Source organism: Kickxella alabastrina, assembly GCF_025024165.1.
Source record: "Kickxella alabastrina strain RSA 675 chromosome Unknown BX661scaffold_9, whole genome shotgun sequence".
In the NCBI taxonomy this organism is placed as follows: Eukaryota; Fungi; Kickxellomycota; class Kickxellomycetes; order Kickxellales; family Kickxellaceae; genus Kickxella; species Kickxella alabastrina.
In genome coordinates this window covers 607,424-633,563 of record NW_026251480.1, presented here as the reverse complement: position 1 = coordinate 633,563, position 26,140 = coordinate 607,424, and the positions used below count along the sequence as shown (strand labels likewise).

Below are 26,140 nucleotides of genomic sequence, written 5' to 3'. Positions count from 1 at the left end.
CCAATGCTAAAAATAATGATTAACGTACGATTAAAGCCGATAGATGCACCTGTACTAGGCTGCAGGGCTGTAGCAAACATGTGTGTATTGGCTAAATAGAATGCCCACAGCGCATGTTAAAATAATATACAATAATAAAACTCAATAGCTAGCAGCATGCTCTCGGACTAGCAAATAAAAATATACGGGGCGCGCCCCAGCAGTGACACAATTTGCAGAAAATATGCCTTATTGGAATTTAGCAGCCTCGTAGTCCGTCGGCCAGACACCCATCTGCTTCCAGCCATGGACCATTATCGGGATGGCATCGGGCAGTGGAAGAGGTGTTTTCAGCGGTTGCCTATCCATTACGAGCCTTTTGAACACGTGGTCATATGCTTTCTCATCGAGCGGTAGCCTGGAGTGTGGTCGGCCTCTTAATGTTTCCTCTTGGTAGGCCTTGCCGCTGCTTGCTGTCCGCCATATCTGGTTCTGCTGCTTCCAGTGCAAAAGTCCGACTGATTCCGGCGAAGTGAATGCCATTTTGAAGTGTAAAAAAGAGAGAGTGAAATAGCAAATAAAAAGAAGCGATGAAAGCGAGAGTGAGTTAGTTAACAATAATTAATGCACTGGGGACCAAGAGGAGAAAGGGAGAAAATCGAGCTTGGAGTCTGTCCAAATGCACAATCAGCTCGCAGAGCCGAGTCGGGGCGAGCCATACAACGCCTCGAATGAAAAAACATTATTAACGCGCTTATCCACCACAGATTGCGCGAAACACGATGGATTCGCCCTGATATTTTAATACTCTAGCTAAAAGCAAGCGGTGGCCCAACAACAATTGGCGCTGTCCGCGCTCTTGCCGATTTTCTTCCTCTTTCCTCACAGTAGCAGATACATAATTTCTTAAAGTCAGAAAAAATGGTAGGTGGATTTTTGAATTTTGGATCCGGCGCAAATGGATACTAGCGATGGATGCGCACGCAAAAGGAGAGGCTAGACACACGCTGTTTTGACGAAAAAGAAGCACAGGGACTTGTTACTTAAATTTGGAACGAGGGCGAATGGAATGAATTTTGAAATTGAAATTTCGTCAATTTTGAATTTAAGACATTCGCTTTGTTTACAAAACAGTGCAGTCTATACTTTTACAAACTATTGTGGAGAAACAGGTCATGGTTTTCAGCTTGCTGGCAGGCGTGTGTGAGAAATGGAAAGGGAGTGGTACTCAGCACAGCGGATCTTTGGTCAATTGCTGGGCAGGGGCTATGCCCAAAAATAACAAAGGGGAGACATGACTGTCAGTGACAATGAAACTGGCGCTGCTGTTGCTGTTGCTATTTTTGCTCCTTTTTTGGCCAGACTTTCAATGCGTTGCAAACAAAGCAAGGCAATGCAATACATACGAAACTGCGGACCTTCGGAACCTCAACTTTAACAGAAAGACAACCGACCAAGCAACACAAACTAAAACTAAAGCACAACCTTTTTATTAAACTCTGTAGAACGCTAACGCCGCGATTCCCATCAAGCTCGCCAAGGTCACTAAGGTCCTCGGCCGTACTGGCTCCCGTGGTGGTGTCACCCAGGTTCGCGTTGAGTTCATGGACGATACCAGCCGTTCGATCATTCGTAACGTCATCGGCCCCGTCCGCGAGAACGACATCCTGACCCTCCTCGAGTCCGAGCGTGAGGCCCGTCGTCTCCGTTAAGAGCTGCTTGCTTTTGTTTTTTCTTTCTTTAAAATCGGGAAAACTTGGCGTGTGCTCTGCATTTTTGTGTTCTTCGCAGACAATAAATATTTCAATTAAAATTGCATTCGAGTCCTTGTTAAAAGCGGAAGTTGGTTGATTGGTGAAGAAAATGGCAGGAGAGTAGTGGTGGAGTGGAATTACGCCGGGCCACATGTTTGCGCTGTCGTTTGTCCACAATATTTAAATCGCCATCTTCGTTTCCTGGGGAAACCCCAACTTTGCATTATCTACTTTTACTTCAAAAGCAACAATGGAACTTGTCAAATCCGATGCCCTGCAACTTTCAAAGGTCGGGCTTGGCTGCGGGGTGTTTGGCGGAGCATACGGTATTACATCCCAGGACAGTGTCGTGCAAACCGTGCGCAAGGCGCTGAGCAGTGGCATGAACATATGCGACACGTCGCCATACTATAACGACAGCGAAGTTCGACTCGGCAAAGCACTGCTGGAGCTGCAAGAGGAGTTTCCGCGGGCATCATACCACATCTGCACCAAGCTCGGACGCTACGGCTACACCAAGGCCGAATTTGACTATAGCGCACAGCGTGTGGTCGACAGCGTGCACGAGAGTATGCGGCGCCTGCACACGGACTACCTGGACATTGTCCTGTGCCACGACGTCGAGTTTGTCGATGTCACGCAGGTCATCGACGAGGCTCTGCCAGAGTTGTTTGAGCTCAAGCGTCAGGGCGTCGTGCGCAAGGTGGGAATCAGCGGATACCCACTGGACACGTTGCTGGAGATTGCCCAGATCCAGCAGCAGCGCGGACAGCCGCTTGACGTGTGCCTATCGTACTGCAACTTCAACCTGCACTGCCAGCTGCTGAACGAGTTTATTCCGAAGCTGCGCTCGGCGGGCATCCAGACAATCATCTCTGCCAGCCCGCTGTCGATGGGCCTGCTGTGCGCGAACGCGGCTCCTGAGTGGCACCCGGCAAAACAGGAGCTCAAAGATGCCGTGGCCCGGTGTGCCGAGCTTATCGCACAATCGGGCGTCGGTGTGTCATTGGCCGAAATGGCCGAGCACTTTTCCTTTTCGTGCACCAGAGCTGACATGCATTTGGTCGGCTCAAAGACCGAGCCTGAGGTGAGCCATGCGCTGAGCGCGTATGAGCGCGCGCAAAGGCTCAATCTCGCGGCCGGTGGCAGGTACGATGACCCGCAGGTGCAGCGCCTGTACGAGCAGATCAGGGATATGCTTGAACCCTTTGCCATGTATACGTGGCCGTCCCCTCCGGCTGACGCATAGCCCTGCTTTTTTAAATGAGCATTTTCTTTTTTGATTTGTGTATTAATTTAAACCCCAAATGTATATTGGCAACAAGGCAGCGCAACAGCCGACCACACCAAACATGCAGCATGGCTTACTGCTGCTTGATCTTGCGACCGTCAGCGGGCGGACCGCTGGTTTGCAAGCTTCCAGGCAACCTCTTTTTCTGGCCGCGCGTGCTGGCGAACACAAACAACCACGTCTCGGCCAGAATAGTGACCACAGCAGCGCCAAGCCCTAACAAAATGCGCCAGCCAATATCCGAGGTCAACGCATAAGAGGCGTAGGAAACTGCAAAACCAACGCCCAAAGCGCTGAACAGAATATTTATAATAACTGAGATCTGCTGGTTGACCTCAGCCATCTCCTGCTTCACGCTCACATTCCCGGCGGACTGCCCAACCCGCACGCCGGGAATCGCTGGAAAGAGCGACTCATTCATCTTGATTGCCTCCGACTGGCCTGCTGCAGTTGTTTGTGCGTGCGGTGTGATGTTTGCGGTCATCTTCATGTACTCTTGCTCCTCGAGTTGCTGTTTGATCTTGTTCAGCCGGGCGACCAGCTCTGGGTTGCGGGGTTTTGGCTTGGGTACCTCAATGTGTATGCGACTGCCGCGGAGCAGCTGGTGGATCCATATGTCGCTGCCATCGTTGGGTTTGTGGTCGAGTTGTGTCAGTTGCTGGGAGAGAGCCTTGATGTTGGATAGCGTAATTGTAGCCGCCTCCACCTCAAGCTTGGCTCTGGAAAGCCCCTCAAGCTCTTTTCGCAACTTGCTCGATTTAGGTAGGCTTGGGACGCATTGCCGGCATGCCTTTTGAATTCGAGGTGTCACTAAGAATTTGAGGTCTGTGGAATCGCCGCTGGCTGCCATTTTGTTGCGCTTGAATTGGTAAAGAAAATTGGAAAAGTTGGAATTAAAAGTTGGAAGTTGGAAGTTGAGGTAATCGTTTTTAGGCTTGTTCATAAAAACAAGTGACGCGCATGGTGGATCCGAGCTCTCGAGCTGAGCCGGTCATCGATACTTTTTTCTTCACAATTATCTGAGCCGTTGTAAAATTTTCAGATGTAAAAATAAAAAGGGACCAACCCGGCCCACATTTTTTTCTCGCTCTTCTCTTCTCTCAATCGTCAATTTCCTCTTTCTTTTTCATTTCAAGCCCCTTTAGTGGCAAATAGAAAGGCAATTGAAGGTATGAATCTCTGCAAAATTTAAATTTTAAAATCGACATTTTTATTTTTGCGTTTGCGGGAATGCAGGCACGACTTTTTCCTACTCGTTGTCTGCTAGTTCCTGACAAGAGCAGGTCGGCAAGATATATTTCTTGCTGCCCTGCTTTAGTTCGTTAATCGAGCTTGCGCTATATCAAACCTCACACCATATCGATGCCTGGTTCTTGGACTCTTAGCATGCGTCTTCTTTTTGGACTATGTGCGCTATGTCACCCTGGGAACCAACTTTTTACGACGTGGACATTTTTTCCCTAACTATTTTAATTGTTATTTAGTTAAGGCTCTCGTTTCAATGATTATTTCTTGTATTACTAATACTCAATTGTTTTTTGTTTTAGCTGGACGCTTATCAACGAATGTGTGGAGTACAAGGTAAACAGTATTATACATTACCAATCGAATGGTGTGCCTTTTTTCTAAAAGGATGGATTTTTAATGAGTGATATTTTTGTTAGTTTTATTTAAAGTTTTGTAAATATATAATATATAGACTAAGGTTGACATATGCACACAGTGAAAAGCATGACAACTAGTAAACCTATTTATTATTAATACAAAATGGGTGCGGAAACAGTATTCTGTATGTTGCGTATTAGAAGCCTACTTTTTCTTTTTATTACTTATGGAAATTGAGAACTCATTATGTGGTTGCTGGTTGCCCACAATCTTCACCCTGCAGACAAGATCCTTATTATTGGGGGGACTGGGAAATAATATTTTGTTTTTTAGAATGGGTCCTTCATATATACATTTTTTTATCGTGCTGTCTAATATAGTATTTGTTTTTTGTGTTATAGTATGTGTGATGTAATAATTGACGTCACTAGTACCTACCTTGTATGCTTTCTTAATTAGCTTGCGAAGCTCCATAAATGTAACTTCCTTCTGAAAATGTATTGTATTACCAGCTTTAATTTGCTTAATATACGAATTAAGCATGTCATTGTCCGACAAATTCTTTTTTTCCGTTAGTGGAACCGTGCTTGTTGGTTTTGGTGGCATTTTTTCAGTGTCGAAATTGGATAGTTTATATAAAGTTAACTGATTATTTTTGGCCAAACGAAATAATTAATTAATGTAAAATAAGAGTTGAAGGAAAGAAATACAAATTGTTAATTATGAAAAAATGAGAAAATAAAAGGAGGAAGATGAGAAAATATGCGAACACTTAAACAAATTACAAAGGGTTGCTTTGTTTCTTTTTTTACCTTTTTTTGCTCTTTTACCATTCCCCTTTTTCTTAATTTATTTTTCTCATTTGACCTTGACCCGTGACAACACAAGGCTATTTATATTATTATTTTTCTATGGCTTGCTACGTGGGTCTATTTTTATAAAGTAAAAGCTGGAAGAACAAAAAAGAGACGACACGTTTTGTCAGGTGGTGGATTCAAATAGGTCCAGAACCAATTTGTTGTAAAAAAATTTTGCTTGCAGTCAAATGGGAATGTTGCTTATTTCTTTGTACAATTACGGCCGCATTGCAGTCAACTTTTATTCCTTGGAATACAAAAATAAACACCACACAGTCAGTCATCACTTTTCTCACACCACCAAATGTCAGCTATTATTGTTTATACAAAAATAGTTTGTTTAACTCCAGCTTGTGCTTGCTATGAATATATTAATCTTATTTTGGTAGCATATGAACTGGATATTAATAAATACACCAGAGGAACGAACAAATTGTGATGCCGAAACAGATCATCACGTAGGCTCATTTGAGCCGAGAGGCCGCGAACTACTGCATTAATTCCAAATGGGCATTTATACAGTAGTATTTGAGGGTTTAAATTGCCTATAAAGGGGCAATTAGGGAGGACTCAATAAGTGGCCTTCCTAGTAAATTTTGGAATTAGTTTTAACACGAGATATATTGATACGTTCTAAAGTCTTCTCACAAATACTGAACTATATTTATTTAAATACACAAGCACACAAGCACAAAGTCAATAGCACAACTTAGCCATGAAAGCGGGAATTGCGGGTAAACATTCACTTCGTGAAAACACAGCTCATTCTGTGTGTCTGTAACATGTGTTTTGTTGAAATCTTGTAAATAATATGAATTTGCTTATATTGAGGGTCCGACATAAACCAAAAATCAAAGAAAATAAATCTATTGTGCAAAATATAAAACAAGTAACAACCATAAGCTAAATTTAACAATTAAGATTGATTGTCTACTGCACCACCTTACCCAAGATGGTCTCTATTGCAGACCTGGCTACATGCTCCTATAACTAAAGTTATTCTAGGGGCAGCGTAATTAGGATTTCTCCAGACTTGAGTTTAATTGCCTGGCGATAGAAGTTTGTCCGCCAGGGTGCTAGTAACACTTTTAAACCCGATCACTCGATCTGCCATCTAGAGTGTCAATAGTGACCATAGCTAGTGTGCATTTCTGCTGTCCTCATCGCTGTTTATCCGCAGCCACTTTGGCAGGCTGTCATCTTCGTCTTGTTGCGGATTTGGTATTCAGGGTGTTTGTTGAGATTAGAGCCTCGCCAGCAATTGGCTTTTCTTAGGTGTCAATGATCCACGTGTTTTCCGTTCAATCTGCAGCTCACACTGTCTTTTGTACCAACTGTGCTATTTGTCTATAATCCCGTTTACAAACTCCATTGCTTGTTTTGCGCGCTCCCATTGGAGTTTCTTGACCAGCGTTGTATACCTGTCCTTTGTAAGATCCTGCCAGCTGCACCTCATATCCAGGTCCAACTTCTTGTCCTGATAATGGGTCTCCACACGCTCCTTGAGTTCCTCCAATATGTTATCTGTTGGTCCTGGATACACTTGGGGTCTGTTGATTGTCTCAGCCGCGAGATCTGCAGCTGGGTCCCAAAGATCCCAGTTAAAACATTCATTTATATAAAACAATCGATCAGGGTATTACCATTAGCGAATGTATAAAACAAACACTCAAAACCAATACGTTGTACTTCAAAAAAGCAAATATCCTATTCGGGTAAAAACTGATGATAATTAAGTATTATTGTGAAAATATTAAGTAGAAAAATAAGAAAACATTGAACTAGTACCAAAACACCCTCCCCCTTGTGGGGATCAGCTATGTACCTGAGTCTGGAGCTGGTATTAAAAATATCTCACCCAGAGATGCAAATGGCGGGTCTAGCAGGGCTTCCTTTATTCAGGCAGAACCTGGTTTTTATTATTTTTAATAGGACCAAGAATATAGAAACTGAATGTGTTAGCATCTAGACTATGGCCTGCATAGTCCAATTTAACTCTTATTTTACATATAATATTACTATGCAATACCATATTCCTTTTGAGATGGTTGTTGTTAGTAATGTATCCTTTAAGGGGTCTATTGAACGGAATCACAACTGGTGGTTGCAAAACATTATCTAAAATTACGCAGATTGCATAACTATTTACTATATCCATTAAAGCAATGGCATTGTGAAGTTGTTCAAAGGTTACCCTTTTTCCAACGTTGAAGGATGTGCCAGTAGGCGTTTCTCCGTTTATTATAAACAGGTTCAAGATAAAGATATTTTAAATCTTATTTACAATATTAGTCATTAGCAATTAATAAAGTAAATAACGCTGTTTAATATAAAGGTAGGTATTATGTTATATAGTAAGATGTTATATAGTAAAAATGGTAAACCCTATACACTATAAAATGAGTGAGAAAAGCCAATAGATGATGAATTACAAAAAAGGGGTAGGGAAAAGTGAAAAAAGAGGGAAATAACATTGTAATTATATGCATGTAGTAGTCGCCAGAAATGATTAGTCCAATACATCTTTATTAAAACAAAAGCTGAGGGAACCTCTTATTGGGCCTTTGCTGTTGGTATTTTATAGACAGCTATAAAATCCTGGCCGCTGCTGCATTATTGCCTGATTGGCATCGACTTGGCTCGCAAGCTCTCGGCTCAGCTGAGCTTATGTGGTGAGGATCACCACAAATTTGAAAAGAACTACATTATGTTTGTATTTTCATTTATTTTTTGCATAAATTATTGTACTAACTGTCGAATGTGCGGAAAAAATTTATTTTTAGAAAAACAGAATGAAACGTATTGAAAGCAACGCATTTTTTTTAATCAAAATAAGCCGTTCATTTTATTATTGAGAAAAATAGCAAAAGTTTAAAAGTCACGCATACCCAGAGCGTAATAGGGTGACATGGTTTTAATCAATTATAAGGGGAATGTGCAATTTTTTTATTTTTTTTATTTTTATCTTTGCCTAACAAATTAAAAGAGAAAAGTCTCAATTCCGTTTGCAGCAGTGGTGCGGATTTTCCGCTAGTGAATTGTTATATTTGTAGCTGTTTAAACACAGGTCCTGAGTAAAAAAATAGGAAGGGGTCTCAAGTTTTATTTAATACATATTTTCAGTTTTGCTTGTCTTTTTACTAGTTTTAGTTTGAAAAGAATTAATTAGCGTAAATTGCCATCGCTGTTCAAAATGTTTATATTAAAATCAATCGGCTCGATGCATTTGTTGATTGACTATTAAAAAAGGCTCTACGGCTCGTATTTGCAAATGATGGCAGAATTTACATCGAATCGACTCGAAAAGAAAGTAAAAAAATAGTGCTATCAATCACACTTTATTTTTTTTGCTCTTCAACTTTCTTCAATTCTCCCCCCTTTTTTTAAAATAATTAATAGATAAAAAATGCTTCGTACATTTGGACAAAAAACGCTTGCACTCACACCCTCCTTGTGCGCCAAAAGAACACTCACCACCACCACGCTTCCTACGATACCGCGCACATTCGGTGTTCCGGAGGCAAATTCGGAAGGGAAATTCTGGAAAATCACACTCCACCGGTCTTCCATTGGACTCCACCCGAGGACACGCGAGAACGCACTAGCACTGGGACTGAAAAGGCGCGGACATGTAGCGTACCGGCCGATTAACAATGAGATAGCAGGTATGATTTTGAAGCTTAAGGAGATCGTGCGCGTGGAGATGGTCGATAAGGTGGAGCCGCTGAAGAAAGCAGCGGTGGATGGGTTTGAAGTTATCGGGCGGATGAACCCGAGGATCGCCAGTGGGTCGAAGGCTGCTAAGCCTCTGTTGGCCCTGCGCAAGCGGAAGGACATTATCTGAGCTACTTTTTTTTGATTATTTCTTTAAAGTGATAAACACTAACACAAATACGAGTACAAGAACATAGTGGACGCCTGAAAGCAAGCAACTATAATTTGATGCACTGGACAAAAAACTTCTACACTTTGTCAAAGGAGAAAGTGTGGCCATTTCTGTTTAGGCAAAGCCCTGTCTTGTGATAAACAACTGACGGCCATAACCACCGTGATATGTGACTAGGTCACCGGGTAAGTGCGTAAACGTAATCTCCAAGGTTTCCTCAATAGTTGGGAAAATATTTGTTGCAGTGAAATAGCATTGTGGTCCCGAGATCCGTACGCTAAAAAGGATTAAACCAAAACAATACAATGAGAAAAAAGGAGGTTAATCCGTAGTGGAAATGGTCTGGGCTCTGCGCTTCCCAGTCACCGGGGTCACCGGTGTCGACGGGCGCACCCTTTCCGTACACACCGACGACATGCTCTCGCTATCATTGTCATTGTCGTTATCGTCCAGCACGCGCAAAGTTGACAGGCTCAGCTTATCGGACACCCTTAGGAGCCTAGGCGAATGCAAAAAGCCCATGCTAGAATGCGGGCGCGCCGCCGCTCGCATAGCGGCATTTGGCTCAGATGCCGAAAATGACCTGACGCGGCGCTCCAGCTCGGATCTCACGCTCAGGCCCAGATCAGCCGCCACGCGGTGGCGTGCAATAACGCGGCCGCGCCCCGCCGTGTCATCCGCCAATGTGCGCGCCGACGAAGCACTCCAGGTGGACATCCGCTGCTGCTGCTGCTGCTGGGCAGCCTGCAGATCGGGATCAATGGTGGGTGGCGGCGGCATCCGCGGCTGATCCATAACCTGGCGCAGCATGCGCGCGGCCTCAACCGGGTGCGGCGACCCCACGGGCGTCGGCGACCGCTGCGACTCGACCGGCGACGACGCCAGCGACGGCGCCAGCGACGCCGTGCGCACCGAAAGCCCGCGTGGCGCCGCCATAGCCACGGCCACAGCCACGGCTGCGGGCGCTTCGCATGGGCTGCCGAAGGCCGACGACTCGGCAATCTGCGGCGACCACACGGCCTGCGCCCGCGAAAGCGATGCCTCGCTGCGGCTCTGCGGCCCACCGCCGGTGCCAGCGCCAACCCCGCCGACGCGCGCAGCCACGGATGTCGGGCGACGACCGCCGAATATGGGCGTCCGCACGTGGCGCGCAGCCACCAGGGACATGCTGGCGGCCTCGCCCATGCCCAGGGCGCCGCCGTCGAACGACACGGTGGTGGCCGGCGTCACCGGCGCGCTGAAGTACTCTGCGGCGCCCAGCGACGACGACCGCGGCGCAAACACCGGCGATATGGCCGCAGGCCCAGGCCCAGGCGCACCCGATCCTGCACCCGCACCCGCACCCGCACCCGATCCCGACCCCGATCCCGCCAGCGACCGGCGCGGCGCCCTGCTCCTGCGCCTCGTCATCATCCGCGCGACAGCTGGGAACTCGGCGGCGCTGGGCTGCACATCGAGGCGCTCGAGATCACGCAGGATCTCCTGGATCATTTCATACGAGCGCTCCGCCTGGCGCTGTAGCCCGCGCAGCACCGCGGCGCCCTCCTGCGCCTGCCGCGCCGCCTGCAGCGCCTGCGCCGCACGCGTCTGTGTGTCCGCCGCCCGCATGCCCACGCGCCGCGCCGCGCCAATTCCCGCTGTTTGCCGTTCGCACACTGCAGCGACGCGCACCGCGATGTGCTCGCGGAAGCTGAAGCACAGACCAGTCAGTTCGGTCTCGTCCAGGTTGAGCTGCTCGGCCGTTGGCTCGATGTACCGCGGCCCGCTGTGGAAAAGCCCCGAGAGCCGGTTGTTCGACGGAGCCAAAACAGGGCCGGAACCGCGCGAGCTTGTTCAGAGCGTCCAGGTCTGCGTCCAGCCGAGGCGGCAGCTGCACGCCGCTGAACACCGTGACGATGCCCTGCTACAAAAGGGAATAAAAAGACATGGCGTAGTTGGATTCAGCAAGGCATGGCACAGCTGGATTCAGCAAGACATGGCGTAGTTGGATTGTGCGTGGTTATCTCATCCGGTGTGCTTACCTCCGACGACTGTGTTCGGCTGCGCGGACGGCCGACCTGCTGCTGCTGGTGGTGGCCGCCATTCGACAGCGCGCGCGACGACCTGGTGTTCTTGACCATCCGCGCATGCTCATCCTCGGCAAACTCATCCGCGTCCTCCCTCTCGCCACCGCCGCCCCGCCGCCCACCATCGACAGCAGCGAAATGCGGCTGTCATTGGCCGCGCCCGAGTGCATATATGGGCTGGCGCCAAACCCACCAATGGCGTTGGTGGCCGTGGCCATAGACGGGCTCTGGAAGCTGCTCTCCTTGAAGCTGCTTCCGCTCATCCCATGCGACAATCGCGACCGCGCCGTCGATGGCCGCGCCGTGGCTGGCCGTGGCCGTGGCGGCGCTGCGAAATCCATCCCGCCACGCGCGTAGCCCTGGGACGTCGCTAGCGCCGTGGTTGAGGTTGCAGGGGAAATCGCCGGCGGGAGCTGCGCTCGCCGGATATTTACCACGCCCATGCTTTCGCGCCGCGGCAGGCTCCCGAGCTTGGGCTTGGCTGTGGTGGCTGCAGTTGTGGCCGTGGCCGTGGCCGTGGCCGTGGCGGTGCCGACACCTGGATCTGCTGTGGCTGCGCGTCTGGCGCTGCCGCTGCCGCCGTTGCCGTTGCCGTTGCCGTTGCCGTTGCCGCTCCTCGAGTTGGAGTGTCCGTTGCCCTACACTTATAAAAAAAGCCAAAAGGGCCTTGTGCGTGTGCTATAATCAGCTGTCTGTCTGTGTGTATGCGTGTCTGCTCGCGAAATCTATCCATTACAACTTCAAATTTAGAGTCAGAGTCAAAGCCACTTGCCATTATATCCTATGTGTTTGCGCGCTCCTTCCTCCGCTACGAGTATGCTGCTTCTTTTTAAAGTTTTTTTTTGCTCTCTCACGCAAGTATATAAATGTGCACTTTATGTCTGTCTGTCTGTCTGTCTGCCTGTCTGCTGCTTCTCTCTGTTCCTTTCCGCGCGCTGGGTGTGGGGTTTTTGGGTTTCCTTTTTGCTTTGAAGAAGAAAAAGGTCTCGTGTGCTTGCCAAATATATTAAAAGGAAAAATGAAATTATAATGCACAGGCGCCCAAACAACAACAAACTGAAAAAATACTTTTGGACAGGTTTTCGACTATAGTCGTTCTAAATTACAAATAAAATATAAATAACAAAATGTAAATTTGTACATAAAAGCAAAGAAAAATATTTTTATCTAAAAAAAATCAACGCAACAGCAACAGCAACAGCAACAGCATTCAACATTCAACATTCAACATACACGCGCGTGCCTTCTTTTCATCCTTTTCATCCCCCTCTTTCCTATCCCCGCTGTCCCTCGATTTGTTGTTTTTCAAAGGAGATACAAAAAATACAAACAACCCAAAGGATTTTCCACCGCCCTCACTTCCATCATCACCATCACCAATCACTTTTTTCTTTCTCAGAAACCATCGATTGCAATCACAGTAGTACCCAACAACGCCCGACAACAATTCAAATGCCTCTCTAGTTTTCCTTCTTTGACCAATTTATTCTCAAGCTTTTTAAAAAGCCAGCCAAAACCAAATACACTATTACTGCTCGCGTCTCTGATACGGCATATTGCGGTGATCCTTCGTAGCATTGCGCTTTCGCCGCTTCTCCAAAAACGTATCCAGCGCCGACGAATCCTTCAACCTACTAAACCTCTCAGCAACCTCAATCTGCTTCAGATCCTTCTTCTTCAAGAAATACGGCATCTTCCCTTCCTTCACCGCCTCCTCCTCCTTCTTCCTATGCTTCCTCATAAGCTCCTGAGTATGCTTCTTCTGAGACTTGGCCGCGATCCTTGACTGCATAGAGCCAACTGCTAGTTTGATTCTCTCGGCCTCCTCTGGGTCCTTGTCCTTTATTTGCTGCGCTTGTTTGCGCATTTGCTCAATCTCCTCTTCCTGCTGCTTGTCAAGGAAATCGTAGGATTTCTCGAAAAGATCTTCGTTAAAGTTACCAGAGAGACTGTCGAAACGAGGGTCGCGGGTGGTCGGCTTGGTGCTTTCCACCACTTGGCGGAACCGGCTGACTGGTCGCTTGGAGGACATCTGAGTGGGCATCTTTTTGCTATTCCGGTGCAAATCCACCTTACCGCCACTGCCATTGGCATTACGGCCCAAGGGTTTTTTCAAAACAGTCTCCGGTCCGCTATCGGAAGACTCGGACGCAGAATCTGACTCGGACTCGGACTCCATCTGCTGTCCCAAATGCTGCATTTTCAACGCCCTTTGAACCTGTTTTTTCGTCTTCGATGCCTTCTCCTTTCCTCCCCCGTTTACTCCTGCGATCGTTTGGTTGAATTTTTTGCTGCCCATTTGTTGTTGAATCCGGATCAATTGGCTAAAGGGAACTTCAGCAAGCTGCTTGCGAATTCGATCGGCTTTGGTCTCCGTGTTTTCTTCCTCTTCTATTTCACTTTCTGATCCAGAAAGGTTTTGTGAAAGTTCATTATCTGACTCTCCATTGTCACTGTTGCTGCTGCTGTCGTCGTTGGACGAGTATTGCTCAAGAGACTTGACCATTATTTTATTTTCAAATAAAGAATAAAGGATAAAAAACAAAAAAAGGAAGGAAAAATAATTTGAATATAACTGAAAACAAAACAAACAAAATAAAATAAAATAAAATAAAGCAAAGGAAAGGAAAAAAAGGTAAAAATGAATCAATAAAATTTTTTCTAACATATTTTTATATGATAAATATTTTGATCATGGATTTATTTATTACTCTTCTTGATCAAGAAACCCTGTTCCTTTACATCTTGTTTCGTCACATGCACTTGCATCTCAAAAAAATGCAACAAAATAAAAGTTTAAAGAAACTGCGGCATTGTTGCCCAGCTACTTTTCAGTACTTTTTCATATCACTATTATCTTCTCTTCTCTATTCTAATTTTTCATTTTTTTCTTCAATTATTGTCCCTGTACCACTATACTTATACTTATAATCATTGGATTTATATATTTTCCTTACAATGTTTCCTTGTAAATACAGAACCGCCGGGTTCAAGGGCTACGCTGTGAAATTCAGCCCCTTCACCGACCGACTATTAGCATCCGCCGCCAGCGCCAACTTTGGTCTAGTAGGAAACGGACGCCTTTCCATTCTAACCACCACCACAACCAACACCAATAACTCCAGGACACAATCAAACACTAACAACTCCCCACTAACAATACTCCCACAACAACACTACGGCACCCAGGATGGACTCTTTGATCTCTCCTGGAATGAACTCCACGAAAACCAACTGATTTCAGCCAGCGGTGACGGCAGCATAAAGCTCTGGGACATTACATTGAAAACCCACCCGGTGGCTAAATGGAAAGAGCATAAGCGCGAGGTCATGAGCGTGGAGTGGAACTATACGGCGAAAACCACATTTCTATCATCGTCTTGGGATGGCTCCGTGAAGCTATGGAATCCAGTTCATGCACAGGGCTCGGTGCAGACTTTTTTGGAACACAGCGGCTGTGTTACACCGCGGCGTGGTCGCCCAGACATCAGGATCAGTTTGCCTCCTGCGGTGAGGACAAGAGCATCCGGCTGTGGAGCACCAATGCCCCCCAGAGTCGCTCTATCGCATCGTTCGGTGGACATACAGATCAGGTGGTTTCCTTGGACTGGAATAAGTATTCTCCAGACATGTTTGTCACGTCATCGACCGACAGGACTATCAAAATCTGGGATACTCGGAATTTGCGCGGAAGCGTCACGATGTTTGGCCCCTTTGAGTTCCCCGTGCGCAGGGTCAAGTTCTGCCCCTTCTCGCCCCACTTTATTGCCACTGCTGGATACGACATGTCGGCGAGTGTTTGGGATGTGCGTAATGGCTCTGTCACCTTTGTGCACGATGCACATACCGAGTTTGTCTTTGGTATTGACTGGTCTTACTTCCACCCTGGCCAAATCGCATCATGCGGATGGGACGAACAAATCCATGTTTTCAACGTCCCGCTTCCGCAATAGACCAAAATGCAACGCTTGAATAGTATATATATTTTTATTTATTTAGAGAAAAAACACACCAAGGAAATAATAGAAAGAACAACTGCTTAGCTGTACAAGCGGCGGTGCACCCAGTTTGAAAGCCCAGGTATGGTGGCCAGGTTGACACGTTCGTCGATAGAGTTGGGATCAAGCCCAAGGTCCTTGCAAAACACCTCCTTGACTGCAAGCAGCTCAGGCGAGGCAATCTCGAGCAGGTTGCACGCGCCGACGTCATACAGGTCAACCGACTTAATGTCCGCCCAGATCGGGCACAGATGCGGCCCTGGAAGATAGGACATGTGGAACCGACCAGCAATGTTGGCATTCGCCCGAGAGACAAACGCCTGCGTGCCTGTCTCGCTTGGAGAGCTCCGCCCTTCTTCTAGATTGTCGTCGTCGTCGTCTTTCTGCTCCTGCCGCTGCTGATTCTGTCCATTGTGATTGCACTGGGGCCTGTCCTGACCGTCTAATTCATGTGGCATATGTCCCGGGCTGTTGGCACGCTTGCGCCAGGTCTTAGCCGAGTACGGGTAGTCGCAGTCGTTGTAGTTTACCAGATTTGCATACGACTCGTCTCCGATCAACGGGATCCAGGGATCCTGGTTGATCCGCCGATACGCCAGGTCAACGACTGAAAACGGCTTGTCATAGCTGCCAGGGTCGGCCCCGCACTCGATCGCCCGCGCGCGAGACGTCGGTGTGTTCAGAGACTCGGGCTCACCGCGGAACCATGTTGCCCCATACACATCGTCCATCTCGGCAATCTCATCCAGGTGGTAATACGTCCAGATGCGGTCTTTGTAGTCCACGTAGAACATGCACGGCACGTTGGGGCCGCCAGTCGCCGGCGCATACGTGTCCGCCAAAAAAGCTGACACCGTGTCCTGAAACTTGAACTGGATGACGCTGGCATTGGCCCGCAGGCGCGACATGACGCCGCTGATGTCCGAGAACTCGCTGAGCTGCCCGTAGACAGTGGCCAGGTTGCAGTTCCGCGCCTCAGCGCTAATGTTCCCATCCTTTTCGGCCATGCTGGCTGCAGCGGTTGCGGCAGCAATGACACACTCGGCAATATCTGCCACGTTGGTTTCCCAGCGGTGATTAAAAAGATTGTTATAGTGCGCAGTGTCAAGCAGCGTACTGACGTCGACAAAGAATGTGGAGCCTCGCCATGAGCTGACAACAAGGTGGTCGGACACGCGCAGGCTCCGGCGGTAGTCATCCTTGTTCTCGCCATACCACCCGTTCAGCGCAGCGGCAATGTCCGCACCATAGCCCTTGCTGGCCACGGGCGCCGGGACTGCACCTATGCTGACCGAGCTGCGAGGTGCCGACGTGAGGTGGCTTCTGCTGTTGAGCTGGTTGCTGCTGGATGAAGTCGTTCCAAATGCAAAATGGCGCTGAGACTGATGCGCTCCGAAGCCTGCACTATTCCGCGCGCGCGCAGCTCCACCGCCACCATAGTTGTGCCCGTCGTTGTCTCCATCATCCTGTTCATCAGTGGCGTCGTTGGCGTCGTCGTACTGATCGACACCGCCGTGCTGAGCAAGCAACATGCCGCCACTGTTGGCGGCGGTGGTGGTGACAGAGGCAGAAACCTGCATGTTCTGGTGCAAAGTAGTCCTCCTGCAAGATTTAGGCGACACAGACATACCCGGAGTATTGGCCTCAGTCTCCTGTCCGCGCGCTGCGCTTCTTGTCTCGCCGGTATCCATCTGCGACGGCGTCGCATAAACCAACGCGGGCATCGAGTCCACCGCACCCTGTTGCCCGCCACTGCCCCCGCCGCTGCTAATAGCCAAGTCGCGTATGTGGTTGCCCAGCGTGCGAACTACTCGACCAACGCGGTTGTACTTGTTCAAGTTGTCTCGGATTCGGTTGTTCAAACCAGACTTTGTAATTCGCGACATCTTATTACTCCGCGAAAGTACCGGCGACGGGCCCTCGCGCTTGGATGCAACAGCCATTAATTTGTTGTCCCCGGGCATCGCCCCATAGCCCGACCGCGTCTGTCCACGAGCCTTGAGCAGGCGGCGCCTGGCCTGCCTGCGGCGATACGTCTCTATCCGGTTGACCAAGTTCACGCGCTCCTCAACATAAGTCGAGTAGCAGACGGCATGGAACAGATCACGATTCGAGAGCCCAACTTGCCGGAATATCCGTTTGGTCGGGGTATTAAGAAGCATTCGGTCAACCAACTCGCTGCTGCTCTCGTCGACATCCTCCCTCTCAAGCATAGACTGCAATGCCGACGGGCGGCAGATGTCCTCATGCATTTTGACTTTCCAGATTCCCAGCACCGGATCATTGGAGTTCAGGCTGATGAAATGATTGACCTTGCGCGCGGGATCGTAGCAGTTGATGATGCCATCCATTGTGACCAAGGACACCAATTCGTTCAGCTCGTATTCCTCTTCGCAGTTGCCAATATGGTCGTCAACTCCGGCGGTGGTACCAGCGTTGTCTGAACCACTTTCAGTTTTAACTCGCCGGCGCATGCGCTTTCCAGCAGCAACGCCGCCTACCATGTATGTGGCCACGTCCATTTCCATGGGCTGCGGCGCCTCCTCAATCTCCTCCTCCTTCTCCTGGCTCATGAGTCGAGGATTAGTGCTGGCCCCTGTACCGGTGCCCAAGGAAGACTGAGACCTGACCGACTGCGGCTCTGTGTTCATCCAGTACCCACGGCCATGCGCAGCAGCATCGTCCGCAAATGGGCTCGCGTAGTTGGCAGAGGCAGGCATGTTTGGCAACGGCTCGCTCGGAAAGCGCCCAGAACCTGTGTTTGCCTGATTTGGAAGCGCCATCTCAGGTGCATAGTCGTCACCCTCGTTAACATCGTCCTGGTCTCGGATCGTGCTAAGCACACTGCCCTCCTTGAAGCTGGACCACGCTGCCACCGACGGGCTGTAGCGCATGGACTGCTGGCCGCGCTGCGGGGAGGCTGATGGGACTCCTGGTACTGTCGGGCTGTTGTGATTGCCGCGCGAGAACTGCCGCATACTGTCAAGCCGGATTCTACCGCTGCGATCGACTGTATTGGCCGCCGATGCGTTGGTCGACGCTGACAAGGAATGGCCCGGGAATGGGTCTCGGGGCATAATCGCCGAGCCTGCGGTTGGACCAATTGGCCCGGCGCTCTGTCCGCGCGCTGCTGACTCCGGGACACCGGTCCCTGGCGAGAAGTAGCCTGAGAGCGGGTTTCCATCGTCCGTGCGAATGATGGTGGTCGATCCGCCGGAACGCTGGCGGCCAATTCCGTTGCCAATGTACCCGCGCAGGCCTGCGAATCCCAGGTGTCCCCGGTCGTGCTGGCTAGAAATGATCGGAAATCCGCCGGCAACAGGCGTCATGGACCCGCTCGGAGACATGCCGCGGTTGATGGGGCTGGGGCCGTAGCCAGGGTTAAAGTGTTGGCTGCGCAAACCATCGGTGCTGATACGGTGCATGCTGCGCATCGACCGCATGTTTGAGGACAACGACACGGGCCCGCTTCCCGGCCCGGCGTTAAAGACTGAATTTGAAACAAGGCTCGACTGCGACTGCCTGGAGCTAGTGGCAGATGCGGGGATCATGGGGCTATAGATCTGCTGTGATATTCTTGGCGAGGGGCTTCCAGCAGACATGTTGCTCAGGGCCTCATTGGATGGGAACTGGGAAATCAGCGGCTCCTCAGTACTGCTGCGGTGGGCTGTGGATGTCGGTGGGCTTGGCGAATCAGTCGCGGTACCACCTGCGGCAGGGTGTGACCTTAACAGCATCGTGGCCTCGTGGGCACCCGCAGGACTCTTGGCATAACTGGCGACAGAGCCGTAAGAGTATGTGGACGCTGGATTTGCATGCGCCCAGGGCATGCTCCCACTCTGCCAGCTGGATGACTGGCCTACGTACGAGCTTGAGATGGCTGCATAATCAAACCCAGATAACTGCGGAATGGACAACCCTAGCGACATGGCCAGCTGGATGTTGCGCATGGCACCGCTCGTGTCAACATTCATCATATGAGCCGTGTTTCCGCCTGTTAAGAGTCCTGACGGCACCTGTGGAGACTCAACCGTTGCCATCATTGCGCCATTAACCATGTCGATAGGGACAAACCGGTTTCCAGGCTTGCTCAAAATCAAGAACCGCTGTAAATCGCTCGCAAGTGGCATGGGGCGGTGCGTCGATGCGTCTTCTGGCGATTGGCCGAGTATATTTTCGCAGCCGTCATCCGCAACGCTGTTGACTTTTGGCGACGATGCTTTGGGAGGTTTGTCCGAGTTATCATCTTCTGCTGTGGGCTCCTTTTTGTTGATCGCGCCAAGCCCTGGCGTTTTCGGCAGAGTGACGCCTGGGTACGGAACATAGCTCGTAGGAAGCAGCGCCTTTATCTGCGCATGACCCTCAGAGAACACAGCTGGCTTTAAAAGAGGCGGCATTGTCGCCGGCGGCCGGCGCTCTGCCTCTGAATCTGACGACTCTGTGACCTCACTATCGCTACAGCACGAAGAGCAATCGCAGGACGAGCTGCTGTAGTCAGAAAGGTCGTCGGAATCCTGGTTCAAGGACTGCTGCACCACCGGGGCGCCGAATGCCTTGGCTGGCGCGTTCACCACCGCCACATTGCCTGGGATGTTGTCTAAAAACCAGGTGGCCACCTTGTCGGCGCTGGCAGTCGACCAATCAACGACGTTCCTAGGTGGCGGCAGTTGCTTTGCCACAAACTCGCGATCAGTGGGCTCGTAGTAGGGGTTCACGTAGCTGGCCCTTAGCATCGGCGTCATCGCCGCATGATTGTCGTTCGCTGCAAGCGCCGGGCTCTTGCCCTTGACCTTCATGGTGAGCTCGGCCAGCCTCTCAGTGACTTGTGAGATAATGCTGTTGTTGTCGTCGGCATCCACAGGCCTGGTCGGGGGCTGTGGATAGACGGGCTTGGTAAAGCTCCCCCGCGCGCTGACTGTCGCCTCCATGGGCTTGGCTGCTAGCTGGGCAGTGGCCGAGTTGGTGTGTGTCCCGTCCTCGCGGGCACTGACGTTGCTGCATAAACTTGTGCGCCGACTCTCGCGCCGACTGTCAGACCCGTCTCCTGGAGTGTGTGTCTGATCGGGCGCGAAGTCGGCATCGGAGGGCTGCATCGGAGGGGGCGTAACCAGCACAGCAGTGGCAACCGATGGTATAACACGCGCCTTGGCCACGCTCGATACACTTCCATGCCGGCTGTGCCCGCGACTGCTTCCAGCGCCAATAGACCTCACCAGGCCGTCGGCCCTGAGGTTGGTCCGGCTGCTGGTGCTGCCGACCCGGCGATGGAGGGCGAGCGTGTCAACAAGCCCGGAAACGCTGGTGGGGTCATTCTGAGCTGCAAACAGTGGAGATAATACCTTGAGCGCAGCACCATCTGTTTCGCCCGACGTTGGCTCGTGAGTAGAAGCTCTGCTGAGCATGCGGCTATTCGGCGTGCCGACCGTATTAAACGGATCGCGATCGCCACAAAGATCAATCTCACTCGAGCGGCGCTCCGGAATCCCCTCCATGACATTCACTGTGCCAATGGACACAGTGTTATTCCTGATCCGCGGCAGCCGCAGCTCGCTCGCAGCCGCCAAAGTTGCTGGGCTCAGCTGAATAGCCGGCGAAACCTTGGACGCGGCGGCACTACTAGTTTCAGAGTTTGATGTCGATAGGTCAAGCGCCGATTTGCCGCGGTATGTCTCAACATCAGCACCCGTGTCATCGTCACTAATGCTTGGTATGCGTGAATGCGCATTGGTCGATGTCCCGCTGTTATTGGCGGTTTGCGCGCGCGAGTTGTTAATGCTCGAAGGTGCGGTTTGGGTGAACGAGGAAATCGACCTGCGCGTCGCGTCCCAGCCCGATACAATCCCAGTAAAGTTTTCTCGCATGCGGCTGGTCAGCGATACCCGGCGTTCAGCGCCGGACCGGCGATCGGCAATGGGCAACTGCGTTGTGCCAGGCACGACTGCAGCAGTGGCAGCGGCAGAAGTGGCAGCTAGACCCGAAGCAACTGGCTGCGCCTGCGCCTTTTCTGTGTGCCCCCCGTCGGCCCGGTGCTCACTTGGCGGTGCAGACACATCTTTGATAGACTTTAGCAAGTGGTTGACCAGATTCAAATCGGACTCCACCTCGGCCGCTGCCTCCGCTGCAGGCGCAGCCAGAGGCTTTTCAGCACGGCTCATTTGCGAGCGCGTATTGCTTGCCGGTAGCTTGGGTCCCTTTCCGGGGTAGTCGAGATCAAAATCAGAGGCGTCTGGCGAGCGCGGCGCTGACATGTACATAAACGGCGACCCATTTCCAGTCATGTTGACGCTCGGCAAGGTCGTGGGAATGTTGCTAAAGACACCCAGCGCTGACAGCGTCGGCTTGACCGCGTGCTTAACCGACGGCTCAATTCTGAATATGTATACGAAGCCGTCTGTCGCTGTGAGCACAAGCTCGTTCAGCCCGTTGTTGTCTACATCGGCGACCAAGGCGTGTTCAACGTTTGTCGGAATAGAAAATGTCATATCTGGCTTATCGAGTACAAAGGGGAACCAGTCGCCGCTCTTCTTGCCGATATTTGCCCCCCAGATCTTCTCGATGTCCGCCACTTCCTCGCTGGTGAGCAGCGAATTGTCGCCAATGTCAGAATGCGAGTCAGCAAAGTCCTGTTCAGAATCTGCATCCTCATCTGCGTCGCCATCACCATATGCTAAGCACAATGACTCGACCCCCGCATCGGACGCGTCCGGATGATGGTGGTGGAGATTTCGCCCCCCGATGCTTCCCACCTCTGCGCTAAATCCGCCTTGCGCGGATGCACTCGGCGCTACGGTCACACGCGGGCGCATGGCTGCCGGAGACGACGGCAACCTGCCTGGCTCGTCGTCCCGGCCACCGACATCATGGAACGCAGCCGACGATGACTCCCTGCCCTCGTGCTTGTTGAGAATAGTCAGTGGCGGGTCGGCATGTGATGAGACATTGCTCGTGGGCAACGCGCTGTCAGTGCCAGGTGCTAGATAGCCACTATGACTAGAATCGAATACCAGGCCCTCAATTCCCGATAGAGGCCTCCAAGTCGGCTTGGATGCAAAGGTCTCGCTGCTACGCGTCGCCGGGCCCGAGGTGCTATTGGTGCAATTGTCGCGGGCCTGCTCGCCAATCTGCGTGGCAGAATATGAAACGGGCGCCTCAGCGAAAGTCGATTTGGAGCGCATGAGGTTCGGTCGCCTTGCAGGATCGGCACTAGAAACGGGATGCGCGGAACTCGCCGGCGCACGCCCGACGCCATGGCCCGGACCCTTGACCGTGCCGTGTCCAGCCACTGTGCCATCCGCTGAGGGTGCCGCGCGTTCGACATGGTCTGCATGAGGATCCACTGCATCGACAACAATGCCGTCCTTGAAAAAGCGGTCCTGGGAAAATCGGCGATAATGGTTGCGCTGGCGCTTTCGCTTGACCATTTCCGGATGCAGCCGGCGCTTGAACGGGTAATCAAAAATGTGGCACTTTCCCTCGCCGTTCACGACAATAACCGAGTTGTGTCCCGAATTACTAATATCGGCCACAGCTACAGAGGATATAGTTCCTAGATTTTGTGCGAGCACCCACGGCTTGCGGCCGTCGCGCTCAATGTCCAAGGCGTCCTCCCATTTGATATGACCAGTTTGCTCAGGATCCCATGGGTTCAGCGACGCCCCCCTTCGAGTGCCCCTGCTGGTCTCGTCTTCGCTTGTGGCCACCGAGTCTAAATGCGCAGCAATGTCCCGCTCGCTGCCCTCGAATAAATGCATGATATCGTCAACAGCGACCGACTCGCGGTTGGACATTGCGTCTTGCAAGAGACTCGTGTACGTACTCCGCCGTTTCATACCCGGAACCATCTCGTTTTGTTGCGTGTCAATCCCGTCAACAGGAAACTCACCGCGCTCCACTGCGTCCCAGCAATCGTATTCGGGCTCAATTTGGTCCTCTGAGTACCGCCACGAGCCGCAACCGCCGCGCCCACGGAAGATAGCCAGCTCGCCCTGAACGCTGCCAACGACAAACTCTTTGCACTACAGCATCAGAACAAGGTTGAATTAGTACAATTAAACTGCTGAATTTGGAGATACCTCGCGTGAACAGCAAATTGCGTCTTTTGTTTGCTATCATGCATACCCCGTCGTTGTCGACGTCACCTGTCGCCAGGGCGCCTGGAAGCACTGTTCCGCGGAATGCCCACTGCAGCCGCGATGACAGCGAAACAGTTCGCATTTGGTTATAATTTGTATGTGTGTTTGTTGAAAAATATAATTAGCCAAAAATGGCAAAAAATGTTGAAAAGCTGATCAAAAGTACAAAAATATAGAATATGCGATGCTTCAATGTGCATCGCTTCAAGTCGGAATCGAAAAATTGGCTTGGCTTTAATAATCAAGCTCACAACATCAGCAGCTTACCTTATTTACTTAGGATTTCTGAGCCCCAGTCCGAAAAAGCCAATTAAAAAATGAATGCGCATATTATCACTTTCAGGGGGACCGAGACACCAAAGACCGCCTTCTTATCTCAACTTGGATTCTTAATTTAAAATAAATAGGATAAAATAGTTTAGTTTTAAAAAGTACATTATGCCAGTTAACATATTTTCTGACTTTGCGCCTAACAACACGCCCTACAAGCCGCTGACCGCGGCCAAGGATGGCAGCAACTTCACATACGAGTCCCTGCACAACCGCGTCCCGCACATCCTGACCGACGTTATCAACAACTTTTACCACGCCGTGCAAAACTTTTCGGGACCCAACGCTGATGCAGCAGTGGCCGATGGTAAGGCTCTGATAAGCCAGATGTCCAAGCTCAAGCACGAGATGGTCACCGACAAGCCATTGACACCGCTCGAGGACGATGGGTGCGGCGATATTGACACGTGGAACCAATGGCTGGCCAAGTATTTTAGCTCGGCAACCTGGTACTCGGCGCCGTTCCTGGCCTGGGAGACATACATGTACCGGCGCATCGCCACATTTTTTGGGCGGTCGAAGCATTGGGCAGCCTACGACTTTTTTGCCAGCAAGAAAGAGTCGACTTTCAGGGCGTCGATTGTGGCTGTGGCCAAGCTGTGCAGTCGCGTTGATGTGCTGACGAGAGAGAGTGTGGAAGCCGCTGGCAACGAGACAAAGCTGCACCTAGCATTTGTGGAAATGCTTCAGGCCAGCCTGTGGGGCAACCAGACCGATTTGAGCATGTTCCCGGATCTCAACAGCGAAAAGCTTGAGGAGATGCAGGCGCGCATTTCGTCAGGAGAGAATAATAGCAAGATTGTGGCGAACGACACGGACAAGATTTGGAACATTGTACGGCAGATGAAGGGCGGGCGCGTGGACATTGTGCTTGACAACTCAGGCTTTGAACTGCTCCAGGACGTGCTGCTTGCCCACTGGCTTGTGTCTGTAGGCTACGCTTCCAAGGTTGTCTTCCATGCCAAGCGCATCCCCTGGTACGTCTCGGATGTCACCAATACTGACTTTCACTGGTTGGTCAAGGTTGCCGAGAACCCAGGGCTTATCGGCGACAAGGGCATGTCCACTGTTGATGAGAACGCCCTCAAGGGTCTGGGCAAGATTTGGGCCGGATTTTTGGCAGCTGGCATATGGGAGCTTAAAGACGAGCTCTTCTGGACTGGTCCCTATGGCTACCACTATCTGCCAACCAAGGGCAGCGACGTGTGGGAAGGCGAGCTTATCAAGTCCGATGTGGTCATCTTCAAGGGCGACCTCAACTACCGCAAGCTTGTCTACGACCTCGAGTGGCCCATCACCACGCCCTTTGTTGAGGCTCTTGGCTCAATTACTGCCGATCCCAGGGCGCCGGCCATTGTGGCTCTGCGCACTGCCAAGTGCGATACCATCACTGGAGTTGATGCCGACAGAGCACAAGAGCTGTTCAAGGTCCGCAATGACTGGATGTATTCGGGCGAATACGGCGTGATCCAGCTTAGTCCCGGCCGCTGGAAGTCTAACTAAGGCAAACTTTGGATACAGTAATAAATAAATGTTTTGATTTACTAAAAAAATAAAATAAACCTACGCCTCTGCTTGATCGAGCTATTTTTATTCTGAATTTAAAAATAGAATAAAGATAGCGATTTGCATAGATTTTCTTAACCACTTCATAAGTGTGAGCATTTGTACTCGATAGCAACGTATGATCAGATTTATTTGTGGCTGGTTGAAGCACTGAGATTATTTTATTTTTGGAATAGTCTTTAGAGCATGCAGAATATTTTAGTATATTTTCTTTATCAAATAAAGTTAACATATTGTTATAGTAAGAGGGGGGTGTGAGGAGCACTAGTTGTCTAGTGGTAAAAGTTAGGGGTGATTTTATAAAAGGTTTTATTACTGATGTTTCTAAAGTACTACTAGGGGCCAGCCTCATCTTATATATGTTCCCAGTCGCCTTTGTCGTGCACATTGTCCATTGTGCGCTCCGTTGGTGAGAACTGGATCTTCTGCGAGTAGACCGGTATCTTGGCAAGTCGATGTTGTGGTTTTCGTGCGTGTACGCTTATGCGTGTGCATTACAGGATGGGGGGCATGTTTGGGCATCAGTGTGATGCCTCCCTGATTTGCACCTGCATTATCCAATTAGCGTCCTATCGATCAGCGCGCAGGTGGGAACTTGTTTCGCGGTTCTCGACCTCAACATCTGCTTCCATATCTTCAGTCTGCGCAACAAAAACGTCAAGACCAGTGTCGCCAG

The 26,140-nt window shown here is 50.3% G+C and overlaps 10 protein-coding genes across 10 annotated transcripts; 6 read left to right on the top strand and 4 right to left on the bottom strand.

The window, feature by feature from the left end:
* The first annotated feature begins 862 nt into the window (after positions 1-862).
* On the top strand, positions 863-1,774 carry BX661DRAFT_181678 (ribosomal protein S28e). The gene is made up of 2 exons (XM_051535771.1): positions 863-903; positions 1,485-1,774. The coding sequence occupies exons 1-2, from the start codon at positions 901-903 to the stop codon at positions 1,689-1,691; spliced, it is 210 nt and encodes a 69-aa protein (XP_051392284.1). The 5' UTR covers positions 863-900; the 3' UTR covers positions 1,692-1,774.
* On the top strand, positions 1,775-3,027 carry BX661DRAFT_181676 (NADP-dependent oxidoreductase domain-containing protein). Its single transcript, XM_051535770.1, has one exon. The coding sequence runs from the start codon at positions 1,984-1,986 to the stop codon at positions 2,980-2,982; it is 999 nt and encodes a 332-aa protein (XP_051392283.1). The 5' UTR covers positions 1,775-1,983; the 3' UTR covers positions 2,983-3,027.
* Positions 3,028-3,097: 70 nt separating this feature from the next.
* Positions 3,098-3,874, bottom strand: BX661DRAFT_198044 (endoplasmic reticulum-based factor for assembly of V-ATPase-domain-containing protein; the record flags this gene model as incomplete). Its single annotated transcript, XM_051538193.1, has 1 exon — positions 3,098-3,874. The coding sequence occupies one exon, from the start codon at positions 3,872-3,874 to the stop codon at positions 3,098-3,100; it is 777 nt and encodes a 258-aa protein (XP_051392282.1).
* Positions 3,875-9,024: 5,150 nt separating this feature from the next.
* Positions 9,025-9,204, top strand: BX661DRAFT_131114 (uncharacterized protein; the record flags this gene model as incomplete). The annotated part of the gene is made up of 1 exon (XM_051532560.1): positions 9,025-9,204. A coding segment is annotated over one exon (180 nt), but the record flags the coding sequence as incomplete, so codon positions are not given.
* A 181-nt stretch (positions 9,205-9,385) lies between these two features.
* On the bottom strand, positions 9,386-10,401 carry BX661DRAFT_181669 (uncharacterized protein; the record flags this gene model as incomplete). The annotated part of the gene is made up of 1 exon (XM_051535769.1): positions 9,386-10,401. A coding segment is annotated over one exon (621 nt), but the record flags the coding sequence as incomplete, so codon positions are not given.
* Positions 10,243-12,242, top strand: BX661DRAFT_181666 (uncharacterized protein). The gene is given in 4 exon segments (XM_051535768.1): positions 10,243-11,275; positions 11,394-11,941; positions 11,954-12,050; positions 12,210-12,242. The coding sequence occupies 2 exon segments, from the start codon at positions 10,502-10,504 to the stop codon at positions 11,793-11,795; spliced, it is 1,176 nt and encodes a 391-aa protein (XP_051392279.1). The 5' UTR covers positions 10,243-10,501; the 3' UTR covers positions 11,796-11,941; positions 11,954-12,050; positions 12,210-12,242.
* A 459-nt stretch (positions 12,243-12,701) lies between these two features.
* Positions 12,702-14,064, bottom strand: BX661DRAFT_181661 (uncharacterized protein). The gene has a single exon (XM_051535767.1). It carries the CDS (start codon positions 13,942-13,944, stop codon positions 12,967-12,969), a length of 978 nt encoding a protein of 325 aa, XP_051392278.1. The 5' UTR covers positions 13,945-14,064; the 3' UTR covers positions 12,702-12,966.
* Positions 14,065-14,396: 332 nt separating this feature from the next.
* BX661DRAFT_193731 (WD40-repeat-containing domain protein) lies at positions 14,397-15,391 on the top strand (the record flags this gene model as incomplete). Its single annotated transcript, XM_051537807.1, has 2 exons — positions 14,397-14,867; positions 14,891-15,391. The coding sequence occupies 2 exons, from the start codon at positions 14,397-14,399 to the stop codon at positions 15,389-15,391; spliced, it is 972 nt and encodes a 323-aa protein (XP_051392277.1).
* Positions 15,392-15,477: 86 nt separating this feature from the next.
* Positions 15,478-23,650, bottom strand: BX661DRAFT_198040 (uncharacterized protein; the record flags this gene model as incomplete). Its single annotated transcript, XM_051538192.1, has 2 exons — positions 15,478-23,451; positions 23,555-23,650. 2 exons carry the CDS (start codon positions 23,648-23,650, stop codon positions 15,478-15,480), a joined length of 8,070 nt encoding a protein of 2,689 aa, XP_051392276.1.
* Positions 23,651-23,943: 293 nt separating this feature from the next.
* BX661DRAFT_224237 (DUF89 domain-containing protein) lies at positions 23,944-25,425 on the top strand. The gene has a single exon (XM_051538903.1). The coding sequence runs from the start codon at positions 24,007-24,009 to the stop codon at positions 25,399-25,401; it is 1,395 nt and encodes a 464-aa protein (XP_051392275.1). The 5' UTR covers positions 23,944-24,006; the 3' UTR covers positions 25,402-25,425.
* Positions 25,426-26,140: the final 715 nt, after the last annotated feature.

Excerpts from the sequence above, each read along its gene's own strand:
- BX661DRAFT_181676 (XM_051535770.1), top strand. The coding sequence starts at position 1,984 with ATGGAACTTGTCAAATCCGATGCCCTGCAACTTTCAAAGGTCGGGCTT.
- BX661DRAFT_181666 (XM_051535768.1), top strand. The coding sequence starts at position 10,502 with ATGGGCGTCCGCACGTGGCGCGCAGCCACCAGGGACATGCTGGCGGCC. Across the intron at positions 11,276-11,393 it reads AACACCGTGACGATGCCCTG|CTCCGACGACTGTGTTCGGC; the intron begins CTACAAAAGGGA and ends CGGTGTGCTTAC.
- BX661DRAFT_181661 (XM_051535767.1), bottom strand. The coding sequence starts at position 13,944 with ATGGTCAAGTCTCTTGAGCAATACTCGTCCAACGACGACAGCAGCAGC.
- BX661DRAFT_224237 (XM_051538903.1), top strand. The coding sequence starts at position 24,007 with ATGCCAGTTAACATATTTTCTGACTTTGCGCCTAACAACACGCCCTAC.